Raw genomic sequence first — 25,963 nt, 5'->3', positions numbered from 1 at the left:
TGGTGTTTAAAAGTTCAATATGTCCCACATTTTGAACAGAAGAGTGGTGAACAATATGAATAACACCTGTACAGAAACATTTTTGTATTGCAATTTACTCCGCTGTAAAACAACAAGTTTGTTCGATTGTCTTTGCTTTGTAAGTTTCTATTGTAATTTTCTGCATACATGATAGTCACCAACCAACCCTACCAAACTTTGACAATGTGTCGGGTCTGGTGGGTGTTTGGTGGAGGTGGGTGTGGGGTATGGGTGAGAGGGGCTTAATTAACTGTGCTGTAAACATTAAGAATTGTGGATCTATGGAAATGTTTCCCCTCTTAAGAACAACACAGATACAATGGCAGTAGGGTTACTGATTAACCAAAGAATACTAAATTTGCATAAAAATATTCCATTAACAATCTTGATCAACCTCAAACTCCTAACATTCCACACCCGCACTCGCGCGCGCGCACGCACACACCCACGCACGCACGCACGCACGCACGCACACACACACACACACACACACACACACCATATATATATATATATATATATATATATATATATATATATATATACACACACACACAGATGGTGGCAGTATTGCGTACACAAGGCAATAAAGGCCAGTGCATTGGCGGAGCAGTTCTTTGTACGCAGGTGATTCATGTGAAAATACTTCCTACGGGTATTATGGCCACACAACGGGAATTAACAGACTTTGAATGTGGAATGGTAGTTGGAGCTAGATGCATGGTACATTACTTTTGGAAATCATTAAGGAATTCAGTATATCGAGATCCACAGTGCCAAGAGTGTGCTGAGAATACCACATTTCAGGCATAACCTCACTCTACAGACAACGTAGTGGTCAACGACCTTCACAAAATGACCGAGAGCAATGACATTTGCAAAGAGTTAGCAGTGCAACAGACAAGCAACACTGCATGAAATACCTGCAGAAATCAATGTGGGATGTTTGACAGATTAGTACACTACAGTGAAATTTGACATTAATGGGCTATAGCAGTAGACGACTGACGCAACTGCCTTTGCTAGTGGTATGACATCACCCGCAGCACTTCTCCTGGGCTCATAACATTGGTTGGACCCTAGATGAGTGGAAAACCATGGGCAGGTGAGATGAGTCCCAAGTTCAGTCGGTACGAGCTGATGATAGGATTTGGGTGAGGCACAGATCCCACAAAACCATAGACCCAAGTTGTCAACAAGGCACTGTGCAAGTTGGTGGTGGGTCCATAATGGTGGGGACTGTGTTTACATGGAATGGACTGGGTCCTCTGGTGCAACTGAACCAATTATTGGCTGTAAATGGTTATGTTCATCTAGTACAAGAACATTTGTAGCCATTTCTGGACTTCATTTTCCCATACAACGATGACATTTTTTTGGACGACAATGTGCCATCTCACTGGGCCACAACTGCTCACAATTGATTTGAAGAACAGTCTGGACAGTTCAACCGAATTATGTGACCGTCCAGATCTCCTGACATGCATTCCATCAAACATTTATGGGTCATAATCGAGAGGTCAATTTGTGCATAAAATCCTGTATCAACCACACTTTCGCAGTTATGGGTGGCTATAAAGACAGCATGGCTCAATATTCCTGTACGGTACTTCCAATGACTTTTTGAATCCATCCCACATAGAGCTGTTACACTATGCCAGGCAAAAGGAGGTCTGACACGATATTAGGAGGTATCCCATGACTTGTCACCTCAGTGTAAAATTTGAATCATAGACCTGTAAACTACCCCTGAGAGAAAACTTGGTATGGTGTGAGAGCGTGTCCATTTCACTATCAACAGCATGTCTGGGTGTATTTGGATGAATTGTTACCTGGACAGTGGATGAAATTCATTACTTAGCTTTTTTCAGAGGCAACACATCTCAACTACATACGAGTGATCCTAAAACATTAATTTTATTGACTACAGCCAACTATAGAAATGGCATTAAGATAAACATCAAAGGGACTTAAGCAGTCACATGTCTTACAAGGAGAAGCCAGATCCTACAGTCAACTGACTTTGATTAGTTTTGGCAGACCAGTAGGGGTCCTACACTAGAGTAACTCCTATTAATGGGTTTAGGTCACTAAGCAGGAACCATGTGGAACTGTTCTAACACTTCACTCACAATAAGGAAATTTTATCTATACATATCAGATGTGCAACCTAGTAGTTTCTGAGAAATCAAAGAAAAAAATCATTTCAATCACTCAGAGAGTGGGGGTTCAAACAACGGATTTTGCAACATTTTTTATTCTTTTGGAAGAAAATGGAAGCTATCACAGAATTAGACACCACCTTTAAATAAATTAAATTTTATTGTGTTCAAGGAGAGAAGCGATTTGTTTATGTGCCTACAAACTTCGAAAGCTCATGCAACTGTTTGTGCACACTGCATGTACGAGGGCTATCCACAAAGTACATTACGTTTTGGAATTAAAAATAAATAAAGTATTGGAAATTTTTTTTATTATAGACAGATGAAAGCCACACTTAAATACTACTTTTCTACATAGTTGCCATTTAAATTAAGGCACTTATCGTAGCGATGGACGAGCTTGGAAATTCCTTCGTCGTAAAATTGGCCGCCTGCGCCTTCAACCACGTGGCGACTGTCTTTTGGCACAGAAAAGGTGCGATTTTTGTGGATTTCCTGGAAAGACTGTATACAATAAAAAAATTTCCAATACTTTATTTGTTTTTAATTCCAAAACATAATGTACTTGGTGGATAGCCCTCGTATTTATGTTGTTCTTGCAAAATATGTAATCCTGTTTAGTAAATGTGAATGTGTTAAAGCATACGATGTTACATATATTTCCAGAATAGTGATGTGTAGGGCCCTATGTCTGTCTAGCTAACTATAAAACAACATAATAATTTCACATTTTAGAGGGCACAACTGATTTGCATGTTTTTGGTGTATATTTGCATATGGTGAGAAATCTGGAGGGACAGCGTACGTCTTTGAAGTGGGACGATGACTGTGTTAAATATGTGAGTGACAGTACCTGCAGGGGTGCTTGCGCACATTACATGAAAGGTTGCCCCTGATCACATAAGCAATGCAGATGATGAAAGAGAAAGAGACTCAAGCAAACAAAAGAATTTGAAATAGGTATTGACTCTTATATTTATATCTGTCAACTTGACATTTCCGTTGAGACTGACAGTTCTGCCTAAATAAATATTTAATATGAGCTTTGCTGTATTTGAAAGGAAGAATATATGGCACATAGATCTGAGAAGCATCTTATTCATTTATGCTATTGGATACTGTCGGTCTCATAAACTGACATAAAGCTGGGAGAATGGTGTGCTGACCGCATGCCCTTTCATATCCATATCCAGTGATGCTTGAGGGCTGAGGATGGCACGGCAGCTGGTTGGTACCATTGAGGCGAGTTCAGGCGGAGTTAAGTTTTTTATTGGATATTTTGCTACATTTTTGGCTTCTCATACTTACTGCTGAATCTGACAATGAATTCTGAACTTTATCAATCTGTAAGACTGAAATAGAACTAAGAAAGATTCAGTATCCACAGCTAAAAAGAAAATATAAACGTCTACAAAACTAATTATTAACATCAAGATAACCATATGAGCCATGACCTTTGACCTTCATCTTTTCAAAAATGCAAGCATGGAGAAGTCTTTTCACAGTAGTTACTTTCAAGACACCATCAACTAGAATGCCAAAGGTCGTCTACATCAGTGCAAAGGTCATCTACATTGGTGGGGTCACAAGATCTGCCTGTCCTTGTCCGTTTCCAGCTGTTTCACAAGGTTTACCAGTTGGTCACTTCAAGAACACAACAATGGTTCAAAAATTGTAAGAATGGAAGCTACAACTCATTTTGCTGGAAGTATACTGCCTGTCAAAGAATTGGGTTTGGAGTCCCTCTACTCTTAACACAGGCACAATTGGGTAACAAATTTATGACTTGAGAATATTAATTTTTTATTATATTTTTCCAGTTTTTGTGTTTGTATAAAGTTAGATCTAATACCACAGTGTGTACACCCCTCACCCTTTTATGCTTTCTGAATGGGGAAGTGGAACAATTTTAAGAACACCAATTCCAACGATGGATACTACGCAACCTTGAGTTTTTGAAATTTTGTGTTTTACGAAAAGAGTGTGATACTAATAATGAGACTTAAATCAATTACAGGATTGGTATATTTTGTCAGAGGGGTGTGTGAAAAATGGGATAGTAGCACTGCAATGCTCAACAGGACAGATGTTAAAAAATGGGTAATTGTACCATAGAAAATTCACCCTCCCCTAACAACATCACAGCACAGCTCCTTGCTCGAACTAGGGCAGAATTTCCACAATGAATAAAATTATTTCTTCATATGGCTGCATAACTCAGGCCTAGTAGGTGAAACTAGTTTTCCGTATTTCAAGTGCAATGAAGATATATGTGTATTTGGCATGGAAACTGAGTAGGGGATGCAATGTTTGATAAATAACATAACAACAAAGTGAATCACAAAAATATGTGAAGAGCAATGCAATGTGAGAAGATCTGGAAAGCTTCACTTTCAGCAGCGTAATTCCAACTTATTCATCACCTACAAACATCCATGCACTAGCAATAAATGAAGTAGCATATGAGTAGTTAACAAGACGACACAAAACACAATTAATATTTACATTTAAAGTTTTGTTATGACTTTCACTTAAGTCTCTAGCTACTGCAGAAATTTATACTACTTTATCCTCTAGAAAATGATAAATGGTCAAAGGGATTCAATAATGCAATAATCCAGGACCGGGCACATGAGCTACCCTTGAGGCTGCCTATGGGTGCCATGGGCATGGGTATTGCCATCCGGGTATGATGCACGCTCATCTGTCATTCTCTTGGTTGCGAACAGGACCGAAGACTGCCGATAAATACCTGATCAACAGCTGACACTCAAGTTTTCAGTCATGCTGGAAGTATTCTCTACACTGTTGTAATTATTACAGTACAATACTGCAATGAATACTGATAATAAAGTGTAACAGTTGCGTAGTATTTGCAGAAGTGTAGCCTTAAAGACCAATTTGTGTTATGCAAAAGTGGCATCAAATGAAAAAGTGATAAAAGTTAGCTTACAACAATTCTGCCGAGAAAAGATGAAAATGAATTTACACTAGTCTGCTTGCTTCATTGTGCCATCTTGTCACGTAAAACTTTGTCAGTTATTTGGTTATAAAACTATAGTCTTGTTTTCCTATGTTTGTTAGTAAGTGAAATTTTATCTTTGATGTTTTACCCTGTTGACGAGCTCATACTTCACGTTCCACTTACCTCTGAGAGCAATTGTGGCGTTCCACTTCAATCAATAAAAATTAACGTTGTTACAAGCATTCAGATGATAACAGTAGACAACAGAAAGGCAGTCGACTGTCTGCAGTTTGATAGAGGCACAACAAAGAAACAAACAGAAACAAACTTTTCACTGTGTAATGTTGTAATGAGTACCAGAAAACTGCAAAGTAATACAGCACTGCAAAGTAATACAGCACTGCAAAGTAATACAGCACTGCAAAGTAATACAGCACTGCAAAGTAATACAGCACTGCAAAGTAATACAGCACTGCAAAGTAATACAGCACTGCAAAGTAACACAGCACTGCAAAGTAATACAGCACTGCAAAGTAATACATTTCACAGGATGAAGCAGTTACAAGCAGTATGAAACATTCCAAATCCTGTCATTTGGTTCAGTGAAGAATTGGTGGGGAGGGCAGTACAGGGATCTCAAGAAAAGGGGAGTAAAATATCATTCTCGCCAACATTTTTCATGATACAAATATAGCCTTGACATAAAGGAACAAGTAAAGAAAACATGTTTGTTTTACTAAAACATCTATTAACACATCTAATCTTACTGAGACGTGTTAAATTCTGAGCTGGTCCATTACTCATGATAAAGAAAGAAACGTCAATTTTCACACGAATTGCAAGTATGTCATCCCAAACATACTTCACGCTCTAGCAGCTATCTGAAACAACTGCAGAAACTGTTTGAGGGTGGTTCTTGTAAAATATTTCAATATTTTCTGCAGTGTGAAATCTCTCCTTGAGCACACAACTACACTTAAAGTTGTCCAGCTCTAACTGAATTTCAGCAAGTGCACTTTTATAGACCACTGCAAAAGGAGTTGCAAAAATATTAAAATCAAGTTCAAATAGATTTCTGTAACTAAGTCTACTATTAATATTTTCTAACAAGGCCTGTAACAGCTTAACAAATTCATCAAAATATTAGTTCAATGTCTTCTTTTCAAGATTTAATTCATTTATAACCAAGGCAATAGTCCAAAAAAGCATGAATGACCATTTTGTAAATTAGTCTATTCTCAACTGTAATTTTCTATTAAAACCAAAAGTGGTATCGAAAACATCAGTTATTAGCTGATGTCTATCTTGTAAAGCTGTACTCAAGGCACTCAGGTACTTTTGTAAGGTCAGTTAGACATGCAAGATCTAATACCCACTAGGGTATCATCATACCCTTTTACTGGATTCATTTTGTGTCCATGAATAATGCTATTATGACTTTATGCAAATTGAAGAAATGATACACAACACCACCTCAACTCAGGCAGCACACATCACAAAAACACAGCCCATCAATATAATCACGCTCCAGTTCTGCCAGGAAGAACTTAAACTGCTCATGTCCCAAACCATGTAATCTCAATTTATTAATTGTTTTTACAATAACATCCATGACATCACTGGACATCAACTTCTTTCACCTATTTCCTAATCAAAGCAACACATTACAGAACAGACACTGAGGGATCATCTCAGTTTCAACAAAAAGTAATCTTCTTCCCACTGTCAGCTGAAGCCTAGGGATTTGGCCTATTTTCATTCTGATGAACCTCACTACTCCTGTCATTTACCTGTCACTAGTTGTGTGATACCACAAACGGCAAAGAGACGGACACTGACAACACTAATGACATGAAGTAAATTCATCTGCTGTATTGCTGCATGCTTCTATAACAAGCAAGCAATGTCAGAAGATAGGTGGAGGGGGAATTGCTGGCTGACAGTCCCCGCTGGCAAGTAGTGCGCGCCCACATGTGTGCCTGTGCCCATGTTAGTTCGTTTGCCAATCTTTGCAATAACCAAAATACATCAGTGTAAACTCTCTCCAGTGGTTAATTTTCATGAGCAAATTGCAACTGAGAAGCCACGTGAAATGAAAGTGGTGTTCTTTAACAGTTTTCCCATAAAAAAGTTATTAACAATCACAATACTTATTTTGACAAATTAGCGATATCTCAGAAATTATTGATAAGTAAAACTTCCACAAATAACATATTAACATACAATGAAATTATTGTATACTTAAATTATGAAAGGCTGGCCACCTGCTAATAAGTTTAGGCTTTCAGTTTATTCACACTGATCGTATTAACATCTACAGTTGACCATTTTACTCTTTAAGTCACTACAATCAAGTAAGTCCAATATCCAAACTGCCTCAGTTGCTTAATTTATATTTATGACTTCCAAGCTAAACATTTTAAATAATTTGTTAATTTCACTCCTGATGGAAAAATATCTGAAGGTATTTACAAATTTGCATCCTGCTAGGTGTTCACTTAAGGAAGCTATTAAGCTACTTTATGTTGCCAAACATTTCTGGGAGTTATCGAGTTTAACTAACTGAACCTTATTCAAAGTCATTTTTAGGATTCTGTACCTCAATCAGTTGAAATAGAACCCTTACAGGATCACTTTGCTGTTCATCTCTCTGACTGTTGAAAAAACTTTTCCTCAGGAATGGGACGATGTATCAACTTGAACATTATGTGACACACTAAGATCTAAAGTGTCTTAGTGGTGTAAAACATGTAATTTTCTAAGACAACGAAATCAAGAGATATGACCGTTTATGTCACATATATTGATACTCACAAACTCACTTATTAAAACCCATACGATACTTTCCGTTGCCCTAAGAATCATGAAACTGGATAAGAAGCAAGGTTTAACATTACAAGTAAATGAAATAAAAATTTGAAAAGCATTACTCTGTATTTACATGAAATTTTTTGTCATTTGTTATCGAACTTCAAAACTGAAATTAAAACATTTTCTAAAGTCTTTGGGTCCCCAGGACCAATACGTTTCCACTATCAATTTAGATAACAGGCAAAAATTATTGAGATTTTCGATTTCCGGAATGGATGAACTGTCTATACAAGGAAGTCGGGAACAGTACGAAAATTTTGTAAAGTTGTTACATAGCACTTGTGCTGAGAAATAATTTTTAAGAAAACATTCTGTATGTTGTGCCACTCCTAAGTTAATTAGCACTGAAATTAGACACTCAGGCTGTGTGCTTGCATACTGAAACAGTGTTGCTAAACCTGTTATTTGTTTGGTTTCCTAAAACCGAACAAGTGTGTGATACAAGAATTGGATACAGGATGGCAGTCGAACCTGAGCCAAATGATGAGCAGTCTCATGTGCTTTCATCTACACTATGATAACAACTGATACTAACTGCATCTGGTGAGCTGCTTGAACTTGCGTGGGCAACGACCTGACTGGCTAATTAACTCTGAAATGACACAATGTATCGTACTTTTTCTTAATAAGTATTCCTCAGCACAACCTCCCCTGCAACACTCTTACAAGCTTTTTAGACTGTTTCTGACCACCCTGTATATATAATTAAGTTCTCACGGAACCATTAGAGCACAAGTTCTACTCGCACCCAGTCAATTTTTGTATTTGAACAAGATAAGAATAGCTGTAATTGGAAAGTCTGTCAAACATTTATAAGGATTATTTATTTCTTTAAATAACCGCCTTCCCCAAATTCAGGCTTCTCAACATTTTTGCCTATTTTGCATTGTACTGCAACTACCTCTGTCCTGAGGATTTCTACTCTTGCATCATTTAATTTCCTTTTGTGGCTTTACTGGAACTCCATGGACCAGAGTGTATTTCTGCGATATGTGCGCCCGCTAGCTTAGCACCTGTCATCCAGGTATGCAGGTAGTCCTCATGGTGTGAACACACCCTATGCAGGCAGCCAATCTTTGATGGGCACACACTTGCCCCCATATGACTTCTGCGCACATAAGCAACAGAACCGTTGGAGCCAGCTGGCCTGATCTGCACACACTTCTTTTTATGTAACCTCTCATCAAGGATTAGCTGTTATTGCTGCCAAATTGGTTGCTGTTTTTGAGCTGTTCATTGTTTATGATACTGTTACAGGTGGGCTGACAAATCAGTTATCTGTCACTTTATTATAGCCAAGAAAATTCCGCAAAACTAAGGATAATTTATTTAGGTTTTATAATGACTTCTATAATGAGTACTCAGAACACAGAATGCAACAACTTACATGCTTGCCATCCCCCCCCCCCCCCCCCCCCCCCCCCCTCCGACCCCCTTTCCCATCCTGGTCTTTGCAATCAGTGTAGAAATTTATGTTGAACGTGGGAAGAGGCCTTTAGTTAACTTGCTCATTTACGACATTGACATATATTTAAATTAAAAAAAATACAATATTATCATACTTCTAAAGGGCTGTTTAAAGTAATGCATTGCGAAACATTAGTTAGAATTCAATCAACAAACATGTTATGACTTCACTTTCTTCCGCAGAGTATCTGATATTCGTATGGATTGTGAATGCTTACCTGAGCTGCAGCAGACATAGCAGTGAAGTCTGGAGTCCCAAGGGTTTTCTCATTTGCAGGCTTGATGTACAAGAGATTTCTTATTAGCACACACAACAATGGGTTATGCACACACAAACACACAAAGCACTACACAGTGCATGTTGTTATTAATAAAAACAAGTGGAAAGGTCATACTGAATTAAATTACCTTCTTAGTAAACAGTGACAACTTACAACAGTTGTGCATATTCTCTCTATACAATCTACTTCTGTACAACAGACTAACATTGAAAATAAAAATCTAGACAATCTCTATAGTAATAATTTTAAGTGATATTTGAAGTTTTGAATGGTGTGAGAGTGTAAGTGACTATATAGCAAAAGGCGTAACAAATTTGACATTCTATACAGCATAGTAGTCAATATGAAACGGGACTGTTTTTCTTTCTGGTACAAGTAAATATTTTAATATTGGCAGTAGGATGCAATTTTTCGTTTATGGTAATGGTGGAAGACTAGAGTGAAAATATGAAACTCACAACTCAACTCAAAGAATTATGTATGTGATGCTCATACGTTTCATTACGGCTTAATTACAACACGGATAGACTGCAGCTCACCGTACAGAGGAGATAGAATCACAGACAGGCACAATGAAAAAATTGTTATACATTTTAGCTTTTGGTCAAAATGCCTTCTTCTGAAGTAAAAAACACACAGATTCACACAAGCACCCCCTGGCTGGAGCTGGAACAGGGAAGGGGATGAGGCAGGTGGGAGACAAAGACTAGCAAAGGTTGAAGTCGCGGAGGGGGTTACAAGTATTAAGGATATGTTGCAAGAAAATTCCAATCTGTGTAGTTCAGAAAAGCTGATGTTGGTGGGAATAATTCTAATAGTATGGCCCTTGAGGCAGTCACTTGAGTCAAGCACACTGTGCTGCACTGCATTCTCGCCAACTGGGAGGTCCAGCTGTCTCATGCCCACATTTGGAAGTAGCCGTTCAAGAGGACGGACAGCTTACTTGTGGTTGTGATGCCTAATTAGGATGCTGTATAGTGGTTGAAATTAAGTGGTCTGTGACAGGATTGGTGTAGCTGGTACTGGGATGTTGTGCGGGACAGCTCTTACACCTGGGTCTATGCACGGATATGAGCCACAGGGCAAGGGGTTTTGAAGCAGGGGTGGAACAGCTGCAGGAAATGATATTGTGTAGGTCGGGTGGATGGCAGAATATCAGTATGGGAGTGGTCGGGAGGATATTTGTAGTTCCAGGGCACAATGAGAGGTAGCTGAGAGCTTAGTGGGGAATGTGATTCAGGTGCTCCATAGTCCACGCAAATTAGGAAAAATGGGGGGAAAAATTTATAAAGTTTTGAAACTTTGGGAAAACACGCTTAGGGGATGAAGAAGTAAAAAAACAGGAAAGTTCCCTCTCCTATCAGGGGAGCTTTCCGCTCCACCATCCATTAATGTAATTTATTCTCCTTTTCCAAAACTTAATGAAAAATTGTTTATTTAAGAAAGTCATCTATATGACAGATCATATTTCTGGTGAAATTCAACTCAGAGAAGGTCAAATGCATGTTTAAGCAAGGCAATTAGTTTATGAGTGCTAAAATTTGTAGGTAAAAAAAAAGTGAAATTTCTTCTAAAACATACTTTTATCTATATGGAACAATTTTGCTTTCTAGTCTTTTACCTTAGATTTATGCAACTTTAATTATTGGAATGAAAATCATTTTTCATGAAAATTAAGAAGTACTGTAAAACTAATCCACAATTACTTTTGTTGTAATATATTTACAATCATATGTACAGCATCTAGACAGTGAAAGCACCACAATACCTATCAAACAAATTCTTGTAATTTTTTTTTACATAAAACCATCATCCAAATCGTCTGCCAAATCATTGTGAGACACATTAGTGCAGCTTTGACCACGACAGTTTTTGCACATTGTGTGCCTTCACACATCCACACTTTCTTCCGCAGTCTTCAGTGTAGTCGCATGAGATCAGTAGCAGTATTTTCTCTGGAACAGGTAGTCGTTTCATATGAATCAAAGAGTGGGATGAGTTTGATTCCCTCCAGCCCCTGTTTCTAGGATCCAAGTTGTCCCCAACCATAGCTGGACTTGTAGATAAACTTGGTAAGAGTGTAGACGTCTTGCATCAATAGTGGGTGGCAAACGAAAGAGTATGACGGCATTGTTTGCCTGACCCACAAGTACATTAAAATATTTGCATCAACTGGCATTTAAATTATCATCAGGACACTCCTCTGGTTTTGTGTGGAGAGGGAGTATAAATTCCTCTTCTGCTTTTGCAGTGGTATCAGGAGAGGAAGCAGGATCGTTCAATATCTGTGGAATATTATGAAGTTGGGGATACCGGTTGAATAATTGGAAGCTGACACCTTGTTCTCATGCTACCTTTATCTTCCCTCACTAGGATTGTCTGTGTCATCTGGAGCAAGAGTGATAAGTAGCACAAGAAGGTCTACATCTTGACCCACTATAATCACTTGCTGGTAAAATTATAAGACATTTATTGCTTTTGCAACAATTTCAACATTTGCATCATCATCCACAATCCTGGCTTCAATACCAAAACTGTCTAGCTTTTGCACAAGCCGTGTAATAAACATTTCCTTATTGCTGAGGTTACCAAGAAAGGTAGACTCTGATTCAATGCATAACGTCTTGTCATTAAAGAATATTTCTCATGAGGTCCGCTTCATCATTTGCCTTTGGCGTTCAATAGTTTTTATGTTTAGAGAGCTTTCTGAATATCCGTCAAATACAACTGCAACACCATCTTCATAATGTCTCTGAATATATGCTATTAAGGTTTTACAAACGTCACCAAAAGTTCTGTTCTCGGGCCACACGACATGGTAGATAAGAAACCCTCCATCTATAACAAAGAACTTCGATTCATTATTATCAATATTCCTTTCAGGTATTTGATTGAAAAGATTGTACAGGAACGACTTTTTTGTTTTCCTCTGGTACACTTGATAATTTGTATGTGAAGCAATTCTTTAAATCATCAGTTGAATGAAATGTGCACAGTATTCTCTGAAATAAACGAGTTGTATCTACTTCAGTTTATATATCCAAGCCTAACAGCTGACATGCACATTGTCCTAACCATGCTGGATCGTTTAAGCTTCAGAGAACCAAATTTTGGCGAGAAAGTAACTATTGTTCGAAGAGCTTCTTCACCAACAGACACAGCTTTGAAGCAGTTTACTTCCTGAGAAGCTACTAATCCAGATCCTAATGAATACAATTGCTCCTTATAAGCAAATGGAGTGTCTTGTTGTAACCATAGCTGAAATCTTCTGGGAATTTTATCATCAGTTTCTATCCTCCCACTCCTCAGTATGACATGTTGCTCACTCGAAACCGAATGTAAATAGCAGAACTGTTCCATAGCTTCACATATGTGATTGGCTATTAGTATACTACAAATCCACCGGTTCAACACACTATCGGTGAAACCTCTTCCATGCGAAACACCTCCAACACTCTTTAGGTTCTTCGTAAGCCGTTGTTCTATTGTCATGTCAGTCCATACCACATACCAATACTTATTATAGTGCTGAACCGTGAAAGACCTGTCCTTGGTGAATTTATTGAACTCCACAGGTTTCATGGTTCCTTTCAGTTTTTCCACGTCCTAGAGGTACAAATCATAGCTAACACTAGGTTCAAGAATCATGAAAGAAGGTTGTATACATTGAAGAAGCCTGGAGATACTAGAAGGTATCAGATCGATTATATAATGGTAAGACAGAGATTTAGGAACCAGGTTTTAAATTGTAAGACATTTCCAGGGGCAGATGTGGACTCTGACCACAATCTATTGGTTATGAACTGTAGATTAAAACTGAAGAAACTGCAAAAAGGTGGGAATTTAAGGAGATGGGACCTGGATAAACTGACTAAACCAGAGGTTGCACAGTTTCAGGGAGAGCATAAGGGAACAATTGACAGGAATGGGGGAAAGAAATACAGTAGAAGAAGAATGGGTAGCTCTGAGGGATGAAGTAGTGAAGGCAGCAGAGGATCAAGTAGGTAAAAAGACGAGGGCTAGTAGAAATCCCTGGGTAACAGAAGAAATATTGAATTTAATTGATGAAAGGAGAAAATATAAAAACACAGTAAATGAAGAAGGCAAAAGGGAATACAAATGTCTCAAAAATGAGATCAACAGGAAGTGGTAAATAGCTAAGCAGGGATGGCTAGAGGACAAATGTAAGGATGTAGAGGCTTATCTCACTAGGGGTAAGATGGATACTGCCTACAGGAAAATTAAAGAGACATTTGGAGAAAAGAGAGCCACTTGTATCAATATCAAGAGCTCAGATGGAAACCCAGTTCTAAGCAAAGAAGGGAAAGCAGAAAGTTGGAAGGAGTATATAGAGGGTCTATACAAGGGCGATGTACTTGAGGACAATATTATGGAAATGAAAGCAGGTGTTGACAGATGTGAAAATTACCGAACTATCAGTTTAATAAGTCACAGCTGCAAAATACTAACGCGAATTCTATACAGATGAATGGAAAAACTGGTAGAAGCCGACCTCGGCGAAGATCAGTTTGGATTCCGTAGAAATGTTGGAACACGTGAGGCAATACTGACCCTACGACTTATCTTAGAAAATAGATTAAGGAAAGGCAAACCTACATTTCTAGCATTTGTAGACTTAGAGAAAGCTTTTGACAATGTTGACTGGAATACTCTCTTTCAAATTCTAAAGGTGGCGGGGGTAAAATACAGGGAGCGAAAGGCTATTTACAATTTGTACAGAAACCAGATGGCAGTTATAGGAGTCGAGGGGGCATGAAAGGGAAGCAGCGGTTGGGAAGGGAGTGCGACAGGGTTGTAGCCTCTCCCCAATGTTATTCAATCTGTATACTGAGCAAGCAGTAAACGAAACTAAAGAAAAATTCGGAGTAGGTATTAAAGTCCATGGAGAAGAAATAAAAATGTTGAGGTTTGCTGATGACATTGTAATTCTGTCAGAGACAGCAAAGGACTTGGAAGAGCAGTTGAACGGAATGGACAATGTCTTGAAAGAAGGATGTAAGATGAACATCAACAAAAGCAAAACGAGAATAATGGAATGTAGTCAAATTAAGTTGGGTGATGCTGAGGGAATTAGATTAGGAAATGAGACACTTAAAGTAGTACAGGAGTTTTGCTATTTGGGGAGCAAAATAACTGATGATGGTCGAAGTAGGGAGGATGTAAAATGTAGACTGGCAATGGCAAGGAAAGGATTTCTGAAGAAGAGAAATTTGTTAACATTCAGTATTGATTTAAGTGTCAGGAAGTCATTTCTGAAAGTATTCGTATGGAGTGTAGCCATGTATGGAAGTGAAATATGGACGATAAATAGTTTGGACAAGAAGAGAATAGAAGCTTTCGAAATGTGGTGCTATAGAAGAATGCTGAAGATTATATGGGTAGATCACATAACTAATGAGGAGGTATTGAATAGAATTGGGGAGAAGAGGAGTTTGTGGCACAACTTGACAAGAAGAAGGGATCGGTTGGTAGGACATGTTCTGAGGCATCAAGGGATCACAAATTTAGCATTGGAGGGCAGCGTGGAAGGTAAAAATCGTAGAGGGAGACCAAGAGATGAATACACTAAGCAGATTCAGAAGGATGTAGGTTGCAGTAAGTACTGGGAGATGAAGAAGCTTGCACAGGATAGAGTAGCATAGAGAGCTGTATCAAACTAGTCTCAGGACTGAAGACAACAACAACAACAACAGTCTATTTGTGAATAGAGGGAAACATTCCACGTGGGAAAAATATATCTAAAAACAAAGATGCTGCAACTTACCAAACAAAAGCGTTGGTATGTTGATAGGGACAAAAACAAACACAAACACACACACAAATTTCAAGCTTTCGCAACCCATGGTTGCTTCATCAGGAAAGAGGGAAGGAGAGGGAAAGACAAAAGGATGTGGGTTTTAAGGGAGAGGGTAAGGAGTCATTCCAATCCCGGGAGGGGAATGACTTACCTTCGGGGGAAAAAGGGACAGGTATACACACACACACACACACACACACACACACACACACACACACACACACACACACGCGCGCACGCGCGCGCGCGCACACACACGCACATCCACCTGCACATATATGGACACAAGCAGACATATGTAAAGGCAATGAGTTTGGGCAGAGATGTCAGTCGAGGCGGAAGTACAGAGGCAAAGATGATGTTGAATGACAGGTGAGGTATGAGTGGCGGCAACTTGAAATTAGCAGAGGTTGAGGCCTGGTGGGTAACGGGAAGAGATGATATATTGAAGGGCAAGTTCTCATCTCCGGAGTTCTGATAGGTTGGTGTCAGTGGGAAGTATCCAGATAACTCGGACGGTTTAACACTGTGCCAAGATGTCTTGTGAGGAATAAACCAACAACTCTAAAACCCAAGTTTACTGGGTCTGTTTCTTGAGGAATTACTGAAACTGACACACTTCAAAAGCCGTACTTAAAAATGAAGAAAGAAAGCACATAAAGGTTTAAAATATTAAGTAATAATTATGTATCTCAAAACTAACAAATTTCATAGAACAAATATTGTTTAGTGATGGGCAGACAATAAGAGAAACTCTTAACATCTTTTTCATAGTCTCTCTGTACATTGTACAACATTACAGAAGTATGAAAACGGGTAATTTAAAGTAATTTCTTTACAGTGATAGCTGCATTCTGGCCTGAGCTGCTGGAGTCAGCAGTCACATGTGCATGAGGTGGGATTGCTTGTGTGACTGAATGGTGTGTGTTTCTCTTTTTCTGAAGAAGCGTGTGGCCAAAAGCTTACATGTAAGTGTCTTAATTGTGGCTGTCTGCAACTTAGCATGTTATCTTTACAGTATGTAAGAATCTATCTTTTCCTACAGTCTTGATATTTCTTTCAGTTATAGAAAACTCTTACTAGAAATTAACTTTCTCATTCTAAAGAAAATGTTATAGTGTAAATAAAGTTTTCCCATTATCTATACTATTACAAGTAACCTTGCAAGACATATAATGAAGTTGGATGTCGCTGTCCTCACCTGTTCTTCCTGTTGTGGAGTGGGTGAGACTGGGGCAGCTGCTACTTCTGAGACTGTTACATCTGTTATGTGGTTTTCCTTTACAGGCTCAGCAGGCTCATCTGATACTACAGCAGACTACAAAAGCGAAACTCAGGATGTAGTCTGCTACTAACATGCACATAACACACTCCTTCATATTATTGATGTAAATGTTATTTAGTATTTAAAATCACTATACCATGGTACACACACTACACACTAAAAATGGAATTTACATCAATGATCTGTTAATAATGCATGATGGATAGACCTTAACTGGGGGTTACTGCATGGTCTGACTAAAACAAACATTTACCATGACACACACACACACACACACACACACACACACACAGAAAGAGAGAGAGAGAGAGAGAGAGAGAGAGAGAGAGAGAGAGAGAGAGAGAGGGGTGGGGGGGGGGGGGGGGGGGGTTTGCACACTGTCCCAATATTATGGCTCAACTGGAGTGAGGACTTAATAACATCGAACAGAGCAGGTGAGACAAATTTGGCAGAGGTAAAGGCCTAGAGAGGCTGTGGCGCAGGAGACAGGGAAGAGAGGTTGTGGGCAGGAGAGAGGATAAAGGGGAAAGAGAGACTAGGGACAGAGCAGTGCAAATAAAGATTTGTAAGCTGTGTTAATGGGTCAGTTCCCACCTACATTCAGAGAAGCTGATGTTATGAGGATGATTCAGATTCTGCATGCTGTGAAGCAGTAATTGAAACAAATCATGTCGCACTCAATGGCACACACTGTGACATGATCATCAACCCTTCCATGGGCCAAAGTATGACTTTGCAGCCCTTCATACAAAAAAATCAGTTCAGTACAATTTGCCACCTATGCACAATGCATTTTCAGTGATGAACACTCATATTCCCAGTATACCAAAGGCCTCCAGATTGCCTCCCAAATACCTGGTCCCACTAAACAGTTATAAAAATGAACCACATCATTATTACTATCTAATATTATCTAGGATAGAAACAGCAGAAATATACCCTCTGTGAGAATTTTGGATACTTTTTATCATACCCTGCATCAGGAATTACACCCCCCCCCCCCCCCCATAAAATCCATTGTACCTCTCTGAAAGAGGAATTCTGACATTCACCCTTCCTCCAAATCATTCTAGTATGTTTTTATGCCACTTCTCCTTCCAGTACTTTGTCTTACAAGTCATATCCATAAAAGGAAAATGTGCAAAATCTGTCCTGTGCGACCCATAGTACATATTAATATAGACCTGTCTTAAGCTTGTCCTAATTTGTCAGAAGTAACGACTGCATCTTCTGTGCTGCATTTTATGTGGGCAGGAACATCAAGCAGCAGCCCATTAGGATGAACGGCCACTCTAAAACTGTGGCAAGAGGTAAGATTGCGTACCTAGTGGCAGAGCTTGCTGCTCAGCACAAAACATCGTCAACAACTGACAGAATTAATTAGTGCCATGTGAATCCTCTCCCCATAATTCCTTTACTGGACTATGTTCATGCGATCTACTTCTTCAACACGTCCTTTGGTCTTGCAATCCCTCTGTCCTCAATCTCTGCTATAGCTTGTGCTTCACTCTGTTCTCACTCTTTCTCCTAATTACCCCCCATGTAAAAATCAGCAGCTTACGTCAGATAACTACTCTCTGATCACCTAAGTTTAGACTGATCAACAGGTCTGAGTTTAGGTTATTTTACGTGGGTGAGAGAGAGGGAGGGGGGGGGGGGGGGGGGAGGGAGAGAGAGAGAGAGAGAGAGAGAGAGTTTATATGCACATTTACACATACCAAATTCTGTCTTTTTCCTTATGTCAGAAGATAAATCAATACTCACTCCAGATGGTGCTCTCTGTACATAATTTGAAGGAAATATTCCATGTCTATCTCCTATGATTCCAGTCCACCAGTCTCCCTCTTTCTTTGTAACAAGTATCATTTCACCTTGTAAGAAACTAAGATCACCTGGTTCAACAGACTGGTAAGGATACATGGCCACATAATATTCTGTAAAAGTAACAACCAAATATTTATTAGTAACCATCATATTAGCAACACCTGCAGCAATAAATCACTCAACTTCTATAGCAATTGCAATTTTTATGATAAAATACAAGCAGCAGTGACAACTTTTACAAAATTTAAAAGTTCTACATATTCTGGTGAAACTGAACAGGTCGTAAGTTATGTACCTTTCAAGGTATCACTCACAAACTGAAAGCTATGTGTGTGGCCCATTCTGAATGTTCTGGTGATTGGCAGTGGAATAATAGTGCAAAAATAATGTCTTCTGACATATTTTGAAGTAAATGTAGTACCATTGTACATGGCAAATATATAATGAATATGAGAGGGATAGTAGGGGTGGAAATTACTTTCATGTGACGTAAAATGACCAAAAATCTAGCATCTGAAATTCCTTTTAAATGATTTTTACAAAATAAAATATGCTTCAAAATAATACAGACTTACTTTCTACTGATTAGCTTGTTTAGTACACATTGCAATTGTGAGCAATATTTTGTGTACTGCTGTAGACCAAACAGACCCATCCAGCACCTACCATGAGGACCCACTATTTATTCAGAGTAAATTTTTGTGTTTTCATAATCTATGAAAAGAGTTCCTGCAATTAGATATAAACCTACCCTTTTCTCCTTCCTGCAACTGTGAAGGAGCTAACTTCACATAAGATTTTGGAAACCAACCATGTACACCAGCTAGTTCACCGTAACACCACTGCTCTTGTTGCTCTTTGACTCTGATAACATCTCCCTTATTAAATGACAACTGACTAGACTTCCTGGCTCTCCAAGAATAAAGGGCTTGTGCCTCCACGTCTTCAACATTATCACCCTGCAAGTCATAAAAAAAGTCAGGCAGCTAAAATTTGCAGAAAGACAGTTCATCATTCAATACTCACATGAAGCACAGATCAGGAGACTGAACACAGCAATATGAGTGTACGAGTTGTGTTTTAAAAACAGTAGCCAACTACACTGCTTTTAGCAGCAACTTATTCACTTTCTGAGATATCTTGTTTTACATATCGTAACTGTCTAAATGTTATGTAATGAATCAGAACTACATATACGCTGAACGTGTGGTCTCAAACAATTTTGAATAAAGATAAATTTTTTTATATCACACAGCAGTGCGCATGCTTGGATTTGAAACTAACTTTATTCACCATTTCATGAGACAATATGCAGTAATATTTTGGAATTAAGTCTCCTTGCGCAAAATAACTGTGCAGGACAAAGCTTTATGAGGAGGGTAGTGGGGGGGGGGGGGGGGGGGGTTAATTATCTCATGAGATACTACAAAATTTTTTGGGGTTGGGTTGTTTGGGGAAGGAGACCAAACAGCGAGGTCATCTGGTCTCATCAGATTAGGGAAGGAAGTCAGCCGTGCCCTTTCAAAGGAACTATCTCAGCATTTACCTGGAGCGATTTAGAGAAAACACGGAAAACCTAAATCAGGATGGCCGGACATGAGATTGAACTGTCGTCGTCCTGAATGCATCAAAATTTTATTTATTTATTTTTGCTACTGGATATAAAAGAAATCATAAGATGGAAAGGGACTGTTTTTGTGAGAGTATTATCATACAGTTATCAGTAAACTAAGTATTCACATACATGCTTCAGCAAACAGACCAACTGTATAACTATGTCAAAGCTAAAAGAGAAAGTTTATGTATGTAGGAATGTCTACAAACCATCCTGTCAATTCTAACATCAAGCAATGTTGTCTGGTGATTATCAGAAAAATTGAAAAACAAAGAAAGAACTTTCTTTAAAAATAATTACAATATTTACTAGTTATATCATCTGTTAGATTACCTGAACTGTAAAAATTACATTGCCAAAACAAGTTTAATAATACAATGAGTAAAATAAGGGAATTATGCCGAACTTTAGTTAACTTCATACTGTGTGCAGTAATAAATGATCTGCACAGTACTTTGAGAAAATATGGCTTCTATTACTTTAATATACCTCATTATTAGTATTGACTTTCCAAACGAGAAAGGGCTGGTAGATAGACACAATAAAAACCACACAAACACACACACAAATTTCAAGCTTTCGCAACCCAAGGTTGCTTCATCAGGAAAGAGGGAAAGAGAGGGAAAGACGAAAGGATGTCGGTTTTAAGGGAGAGGGTAAGGAGTCATTCCAATCCTAGGAGCAGAAAGACTTACCTTAGGGGGAAAAAAGGACAGGTATATACTCGCGTGCGTATCATAGCGAGAATGTTTTCTCATTCATCACTGCTCTGCTTATATACTTCCCTTATTGTGTCTCATGCTTACAATGTCGCCACACACCTCTCAATATTGTGGTGGGAAGTGGTCATAATGATTCACTAGTCAGTGTATAGTTATCAGTTTGCTGGTCAAATATGTCAACACTATACTGCTATCTACTGCCTTATCTTTTCTGTGATACGCTTCAAAATTCCATACATTGTCAGTTCTGGATTCGGAATGGACTATGGCTTCATTCCATATTGGTCATACAAACCATGAAGCCTACTCTCCCCTTAAAAGATAAAAGTCCCTTCATCAAACGTTATGGCTTCTTCTGGATAATAAAATTTCAAATTTCTCTCTCTACGAATTCAGGAGCAGCTTATCTTTATAAATGTGCATAAAACCTTTGTTTACCTTTCTTTTTTGCCTTTGTGCTGGCTTTCAGTTGAAACATGGGTAACATGTTTATGAGATGATCTTTTGGCAAAACAGCAAAAATTTCAGCAGAATTATACTCCTGTGCCGAGTATCTCTCTTATTGGCAGCAAAGTAGCAAAGATTTGTTTCACTTCTTCCATAGTTTGAACATATATCTAAAGGTTTACTTGATTCATCAAGTCTTCCAATCTTGTTTCAATTCACAAGAGCCTGTGTATGCAATTACGTCAGGAATTTCATCTACATTTGTCAGCTGTCATCATAGTTACATCTTTCTCTACTTTTAACAGGTGTACACATAGAAGATTAAGCATGTGCACCAATTCATTTCCTGATGTGCCTGCAGTAGAGGCATTTATAACAGCACAATACATGAAAATAATATCTGCACTTCCAAACAAATCTAGACATAGAAACACTTTCAGATGATATGTAATGTGAATTGCTGTCAAATACATTGGCTTCATTACATGACGACTCACAAAGGATTTCACAAATCATTTTTGTCATATGCTTCTCCTCTTTATAGCATATTTTGAACTCAAAATCGATACTAAAGCAAACAAAATGCCAGAAACAAGGAGAACATGCCTGTCAACTAAAGTCTATGAAACGACAGTAACAAACAGTAATTTCAATACTAAATGAATTTTTACGATTTCAGACGCAGTGACTTCTTGTTACAGCAGCAACACTTAAGTGGAGGTCATAAATATATGTTTGACATCACAGAAAACTATCTTAACTGTTACCACGCAGAAAGCGTTTTACTGTTGATTCCCCTACTGTTACCACGCAGAAAGCGTTTTACTGTTGATTCCCCTATGTACGGCTTGGTAACTCAGTTTAAAGTTCACTTGGAAAGCAAGGACATGCCACCACACAGTGGACCAAGCCTTGTAAAGTACCTGGTGTTCCAACCAACCTTTGGGTTGGAGACAGCATTACCTAACCTACTGACTTTCTTTGTAGTCCTGCCAAAATCTCATGCTTCATTTTGTGTGAAGTATCTGTTATAACATTTCATGTTTATTTTGAAGACTCCAATGTGGCAAAGTATTTTTTATTGTGATGTATTTTAATATGCTATCCTCTGTCATTCTTAGTAAGACAGCAATGTACCTGTTTCTTTATTCTCTGATTGAGCAATTGTCTTTGTCACTGCGGCGGCACGGACATTATCAGAGATTGTTCTGGTTACTTATTCATAGCAGATAGACACTTTTGGTAACAGGCTCAGCTGTCATTTTGTGGAGGCATATCTAATTATTATTGTGACTTCTAATGTATTTAGCACATAAAAGTAGCAAATATAGTTGTGTGTTCAGAAGAATAATAAAAAAGATACAAAAAGGTAAAGAAAGCTTTCTCTTTATCATTTAACAGTCATACCTAATCCCCTCAGATTTCCATATTTGCAGAATAAGCTGCCACACAGTGGTGGGGTTGTGGAGAAAGAGAATTTTTCTCCTATTTCATAATTTCATTAGTCAAGAGCATAACAACAACATCAAGGAGACTTCAAATCTAATACAATTTTCATTTATTAAATTACAGTGAGGCATGAAACAGTCTATCAAAAAGGAAAAAAGAAAAGTTTGTTTAAATCTAGTAACCCTAAAAGGTAATCTTTAAGATATTCTTCTAAACTTAGTTGTGCAATCCATAAACCCACAATCATTTGCATCTGACTATGTGTTCTCTGTGAACATCACACTTCTCGCATTGAAAAATTTGTAGTCTAAGTAATTATGTTTTCACTGTTAAAGGATGTTCTATGAGGAAAATAATATTTGTGTGAATGAAAGTAAGGCAGTTATGAACCCTGGGAAAGATGTGTTTACATATCAAAGTGCATTATTTATTACTCCAAACAGGGTAATATGGTTTTCCTTGCAATGACCTAATAAACTATTGAGATGGATGGGAGACCTGTATTTTAGACTGAATTTAAAAATGCATCATCTAAAAATATTCACATATAATGAACTATCAAATTCTGTTAATGTGACCAAAATATGATTCTAAGCCTTAAACCAGAAGAATTTTAACCATTTATACAAATAAAAATCTTAAAAACAATGCAACTGTTGTTGAAATCTTACAATAATACTGAGTGGATTCTGGCGACATTAAGATATCACTAGGAAACTCAGAGCTTAAATAATCCAATTATGAGGTTAACTAACAGCTCTTAATGCACTACACGCAAAAATTTATTAGGTAAAAATTACATTACCTGTCCAAGTACAGGACTAGCCATTTCATCAAGCACCTGTGGACCAACATCACCAGAAACTTCCACAACAGAACCATTATCACTGACGTTTTCTGGAACTTCTGCAATTCCCCTAAAAAAAGAGATTAACAGTATATTACAAATAATTACATAATCACTAAGAAGCAACTGAATTAAGTGTAAAAAAGCATGAGATTATGAATCTGACCAAAAATATGATTCTAGATAAATCAGATCCATTAATGTGGCACAAATAAGATCAACTAGTCCTTTAGCCTTAGAATTTAGTTTCAACATTCTGAGTAAAGATCGGTGATGATAAATGCATACTGTGAAATATGTTGAAAAATCTTCTCTCTCTGTGTGTGTGTGTGTGTGTGTGTGTGTGTGTGTGTGTTCCACATTTGACAAAGTTCAATCAAATTCAAATGCCATAACTATTTGTCAAAAATGAGTGGACCACTTTGAAAAAGATTTTGAATTATTGTGTGTACTAATTTGTTTCTATGACTGAAGTAGCTGGGTGCGATATGATATATGAGAAAAAAGTGGGGATAACTTAATTCTTTGTGCAGGTTATCTATACACTGGAAAAAGTGCTGGATGAAGGGCATTAACATAAAACCAAATTATGCTGAAAACAAAGTGAACTTTTAAGTAAAAAGATCTCGCAGTCTGACCATCATTGTTTCATATTGTCTCCACTGGGGGTACTAGGGGAACAAGTTAATCTTCACATTTGTCCTGTATGGAAAGAATTTGGAAATAGGGACACTACATGTCCAATATAAATCCAAGATAGTATTCTCTGCAACAGACGAGATCATGAAATAAGGAAATTACCATTCTGCCCAGATGGGTTCAGCTATTTGACTTATTTCAGTAGTAATCTCAGAGGCACCCATTTGTCTGTCTATAGGTTCATTAACCCCTTAAAAATCATTGATGTATCATGTTTGACCCTTGGAAAACATACTCAGCTTCATGTAACTCAAAATAAGAGAAAATAAGTTGCATGTGCAATGGACAGCAACACTACTGCATTCCACAGAGCAGAATAACAGATCTGAATAAATCCCTGCAAAGTAAGCATATGAACCATTGAAACACAAACATTGGTGCATACAGACCTCTGTCTGGGCTTTATAGCCCTCAAATAAATAATTGTTTTAAAATATTTCACATTACACTGATAGTACGTCACAGAACAGAAAAATAATCTTACTCAAGTTGTCGTTTAGCTTGAGACTCTGCTATGATAACATCAGGAGGAAAAGCAGATGAATCCTCCAGGACTGTTACAGGACTGTCTATAAATTCCACGTAGGATTCAGGAAACCAGCCAGTTTGGCCCCTTAGTTCTCCTGCTAACCATCCAGGTTCAGCATTTTGGTTGGCAGCAACCTATTAAATAATTACATTTTTATTTGTTTATGGTAAGGAATATGACACTTCACAAACCATCACTCAAACATATAGTTACCATAATTATATCTCCTGGCTGGAATGACAGTTCATCACTGTTGCGAGCAACGAACTCGTAAAGGGCACGATACTTGAGCAAGTTTCCATTTACCGCTGGAAAAAAAGAACAATGGTAATATTCAGTTAAGCTTCTATTTTTAAGGGAAGCAGCAAATACAAAGACAAGTTGGTGACTTGAGGCAATCTTCCTACCATTCAGTTTCTCTCAAACAGTCGCAAAGAGGTCACTAGACTTGTATACTGAAAGTGATCAACTGGCTTCCATGGGCAACAAAAATTTTATCTTCAATATTTCGTGTAATTACTGATTGGATTAAAAAATTTAAAATGGTGTCACAGTCTACTCATTAAGAAATATACTCTTATGATAAAGGTTTAACACAAAAAGACAAGCTTTACAGCCAGTAACTGTTTGTCTTGAGCCAGCATAACCGATAGCACACAAATGTATGGACTTCAGTCATCCAGTATTTGAGAATGAGAGCACTAAGCAACTTCAAACAAACTTTACACATAGTTTCAATCCTTTTTCTCACTGACACCCCCCATAATGCAATTGAAGAAAAACCTGCAATTTTGTCCATTATAAATGGTTTTAAGAAAGCGTACAACAGTAAAGTTAACAAAACAAAGCAAAACCTCGGGCATATCAAAAACAGAATATAAAAATGGCATAGTACACAGAGAAAATGCAACTGAAAATGGGAACCATTTCCCAAAATGTGTCACATAAACTATGAATAAAA

The 25,963-nt window shown here is 38.0% G+C and overlaps 1 protein-coding gene across 1 annotated transcript in view; it reads right to left on the bottom strand.

Annotated features, from left to right (window-relative positions):
* The window catches only part of LOC124615702 (intersectin-1), a 225,358-nt gene that overhangs the window by 138,436 nt on the left and 60,959 nt on the right, over window positions 1-25,963 (bottom strand). Inside the window, exons 14-20 of the mRNA XM_047143787.1 lie at window positions 25,216-25,310; window positions 24,958-25,136; window positions 23,733-23,844; window positions 19,446-19,653; window positions 18,635-18,804; window positions 16,787-16,903; window positions 9,705-9,764 (exon numbers count right to left, since the gene is read on the bottom strand). Of these exons, the coding sequence (XP_046999743.1) occupies window positions 9,705-9,764; window positions 16,787-16,903; window positions 18,635-18,804; window positions 19,446-19,653; window positions 23,733-23,844; window positions 24,958-25,136; window positions 25,216-25,310 (941 nt within the window). The remainder of the gene's footprint in view (window positions 1-9,704; window positions 9,765-16,786; window positions 16,904-18,634; window positions 18,805-19,445; window positions 19,654-23,732; window positions 23,845-24,957; window positions 25,137-25,215; window positions 25,311-25,963) is intronic.

Source organism: Schistocerca americana, chromosome 1 (assembly GCF_021461395.2).
Source record: "Schistocerca americana isolate TAMUIC-IGC-003095 chromosome 1, iqSchAmer2.1, whole genome shotgun sequence".
Classification (NCBI taxonomy): domain Eukaryota; kingdom Metazoa; phylum Arthropoda; class Insecta; order Orthoptera; family Acrididae; genus Schistocerca; species Schistocerca americana.
The sequence above is the reverse complement of the archived record's forward strand: the minus strand, read 5'-3'. Positions and strand labels throughout refer to the sequence as shown.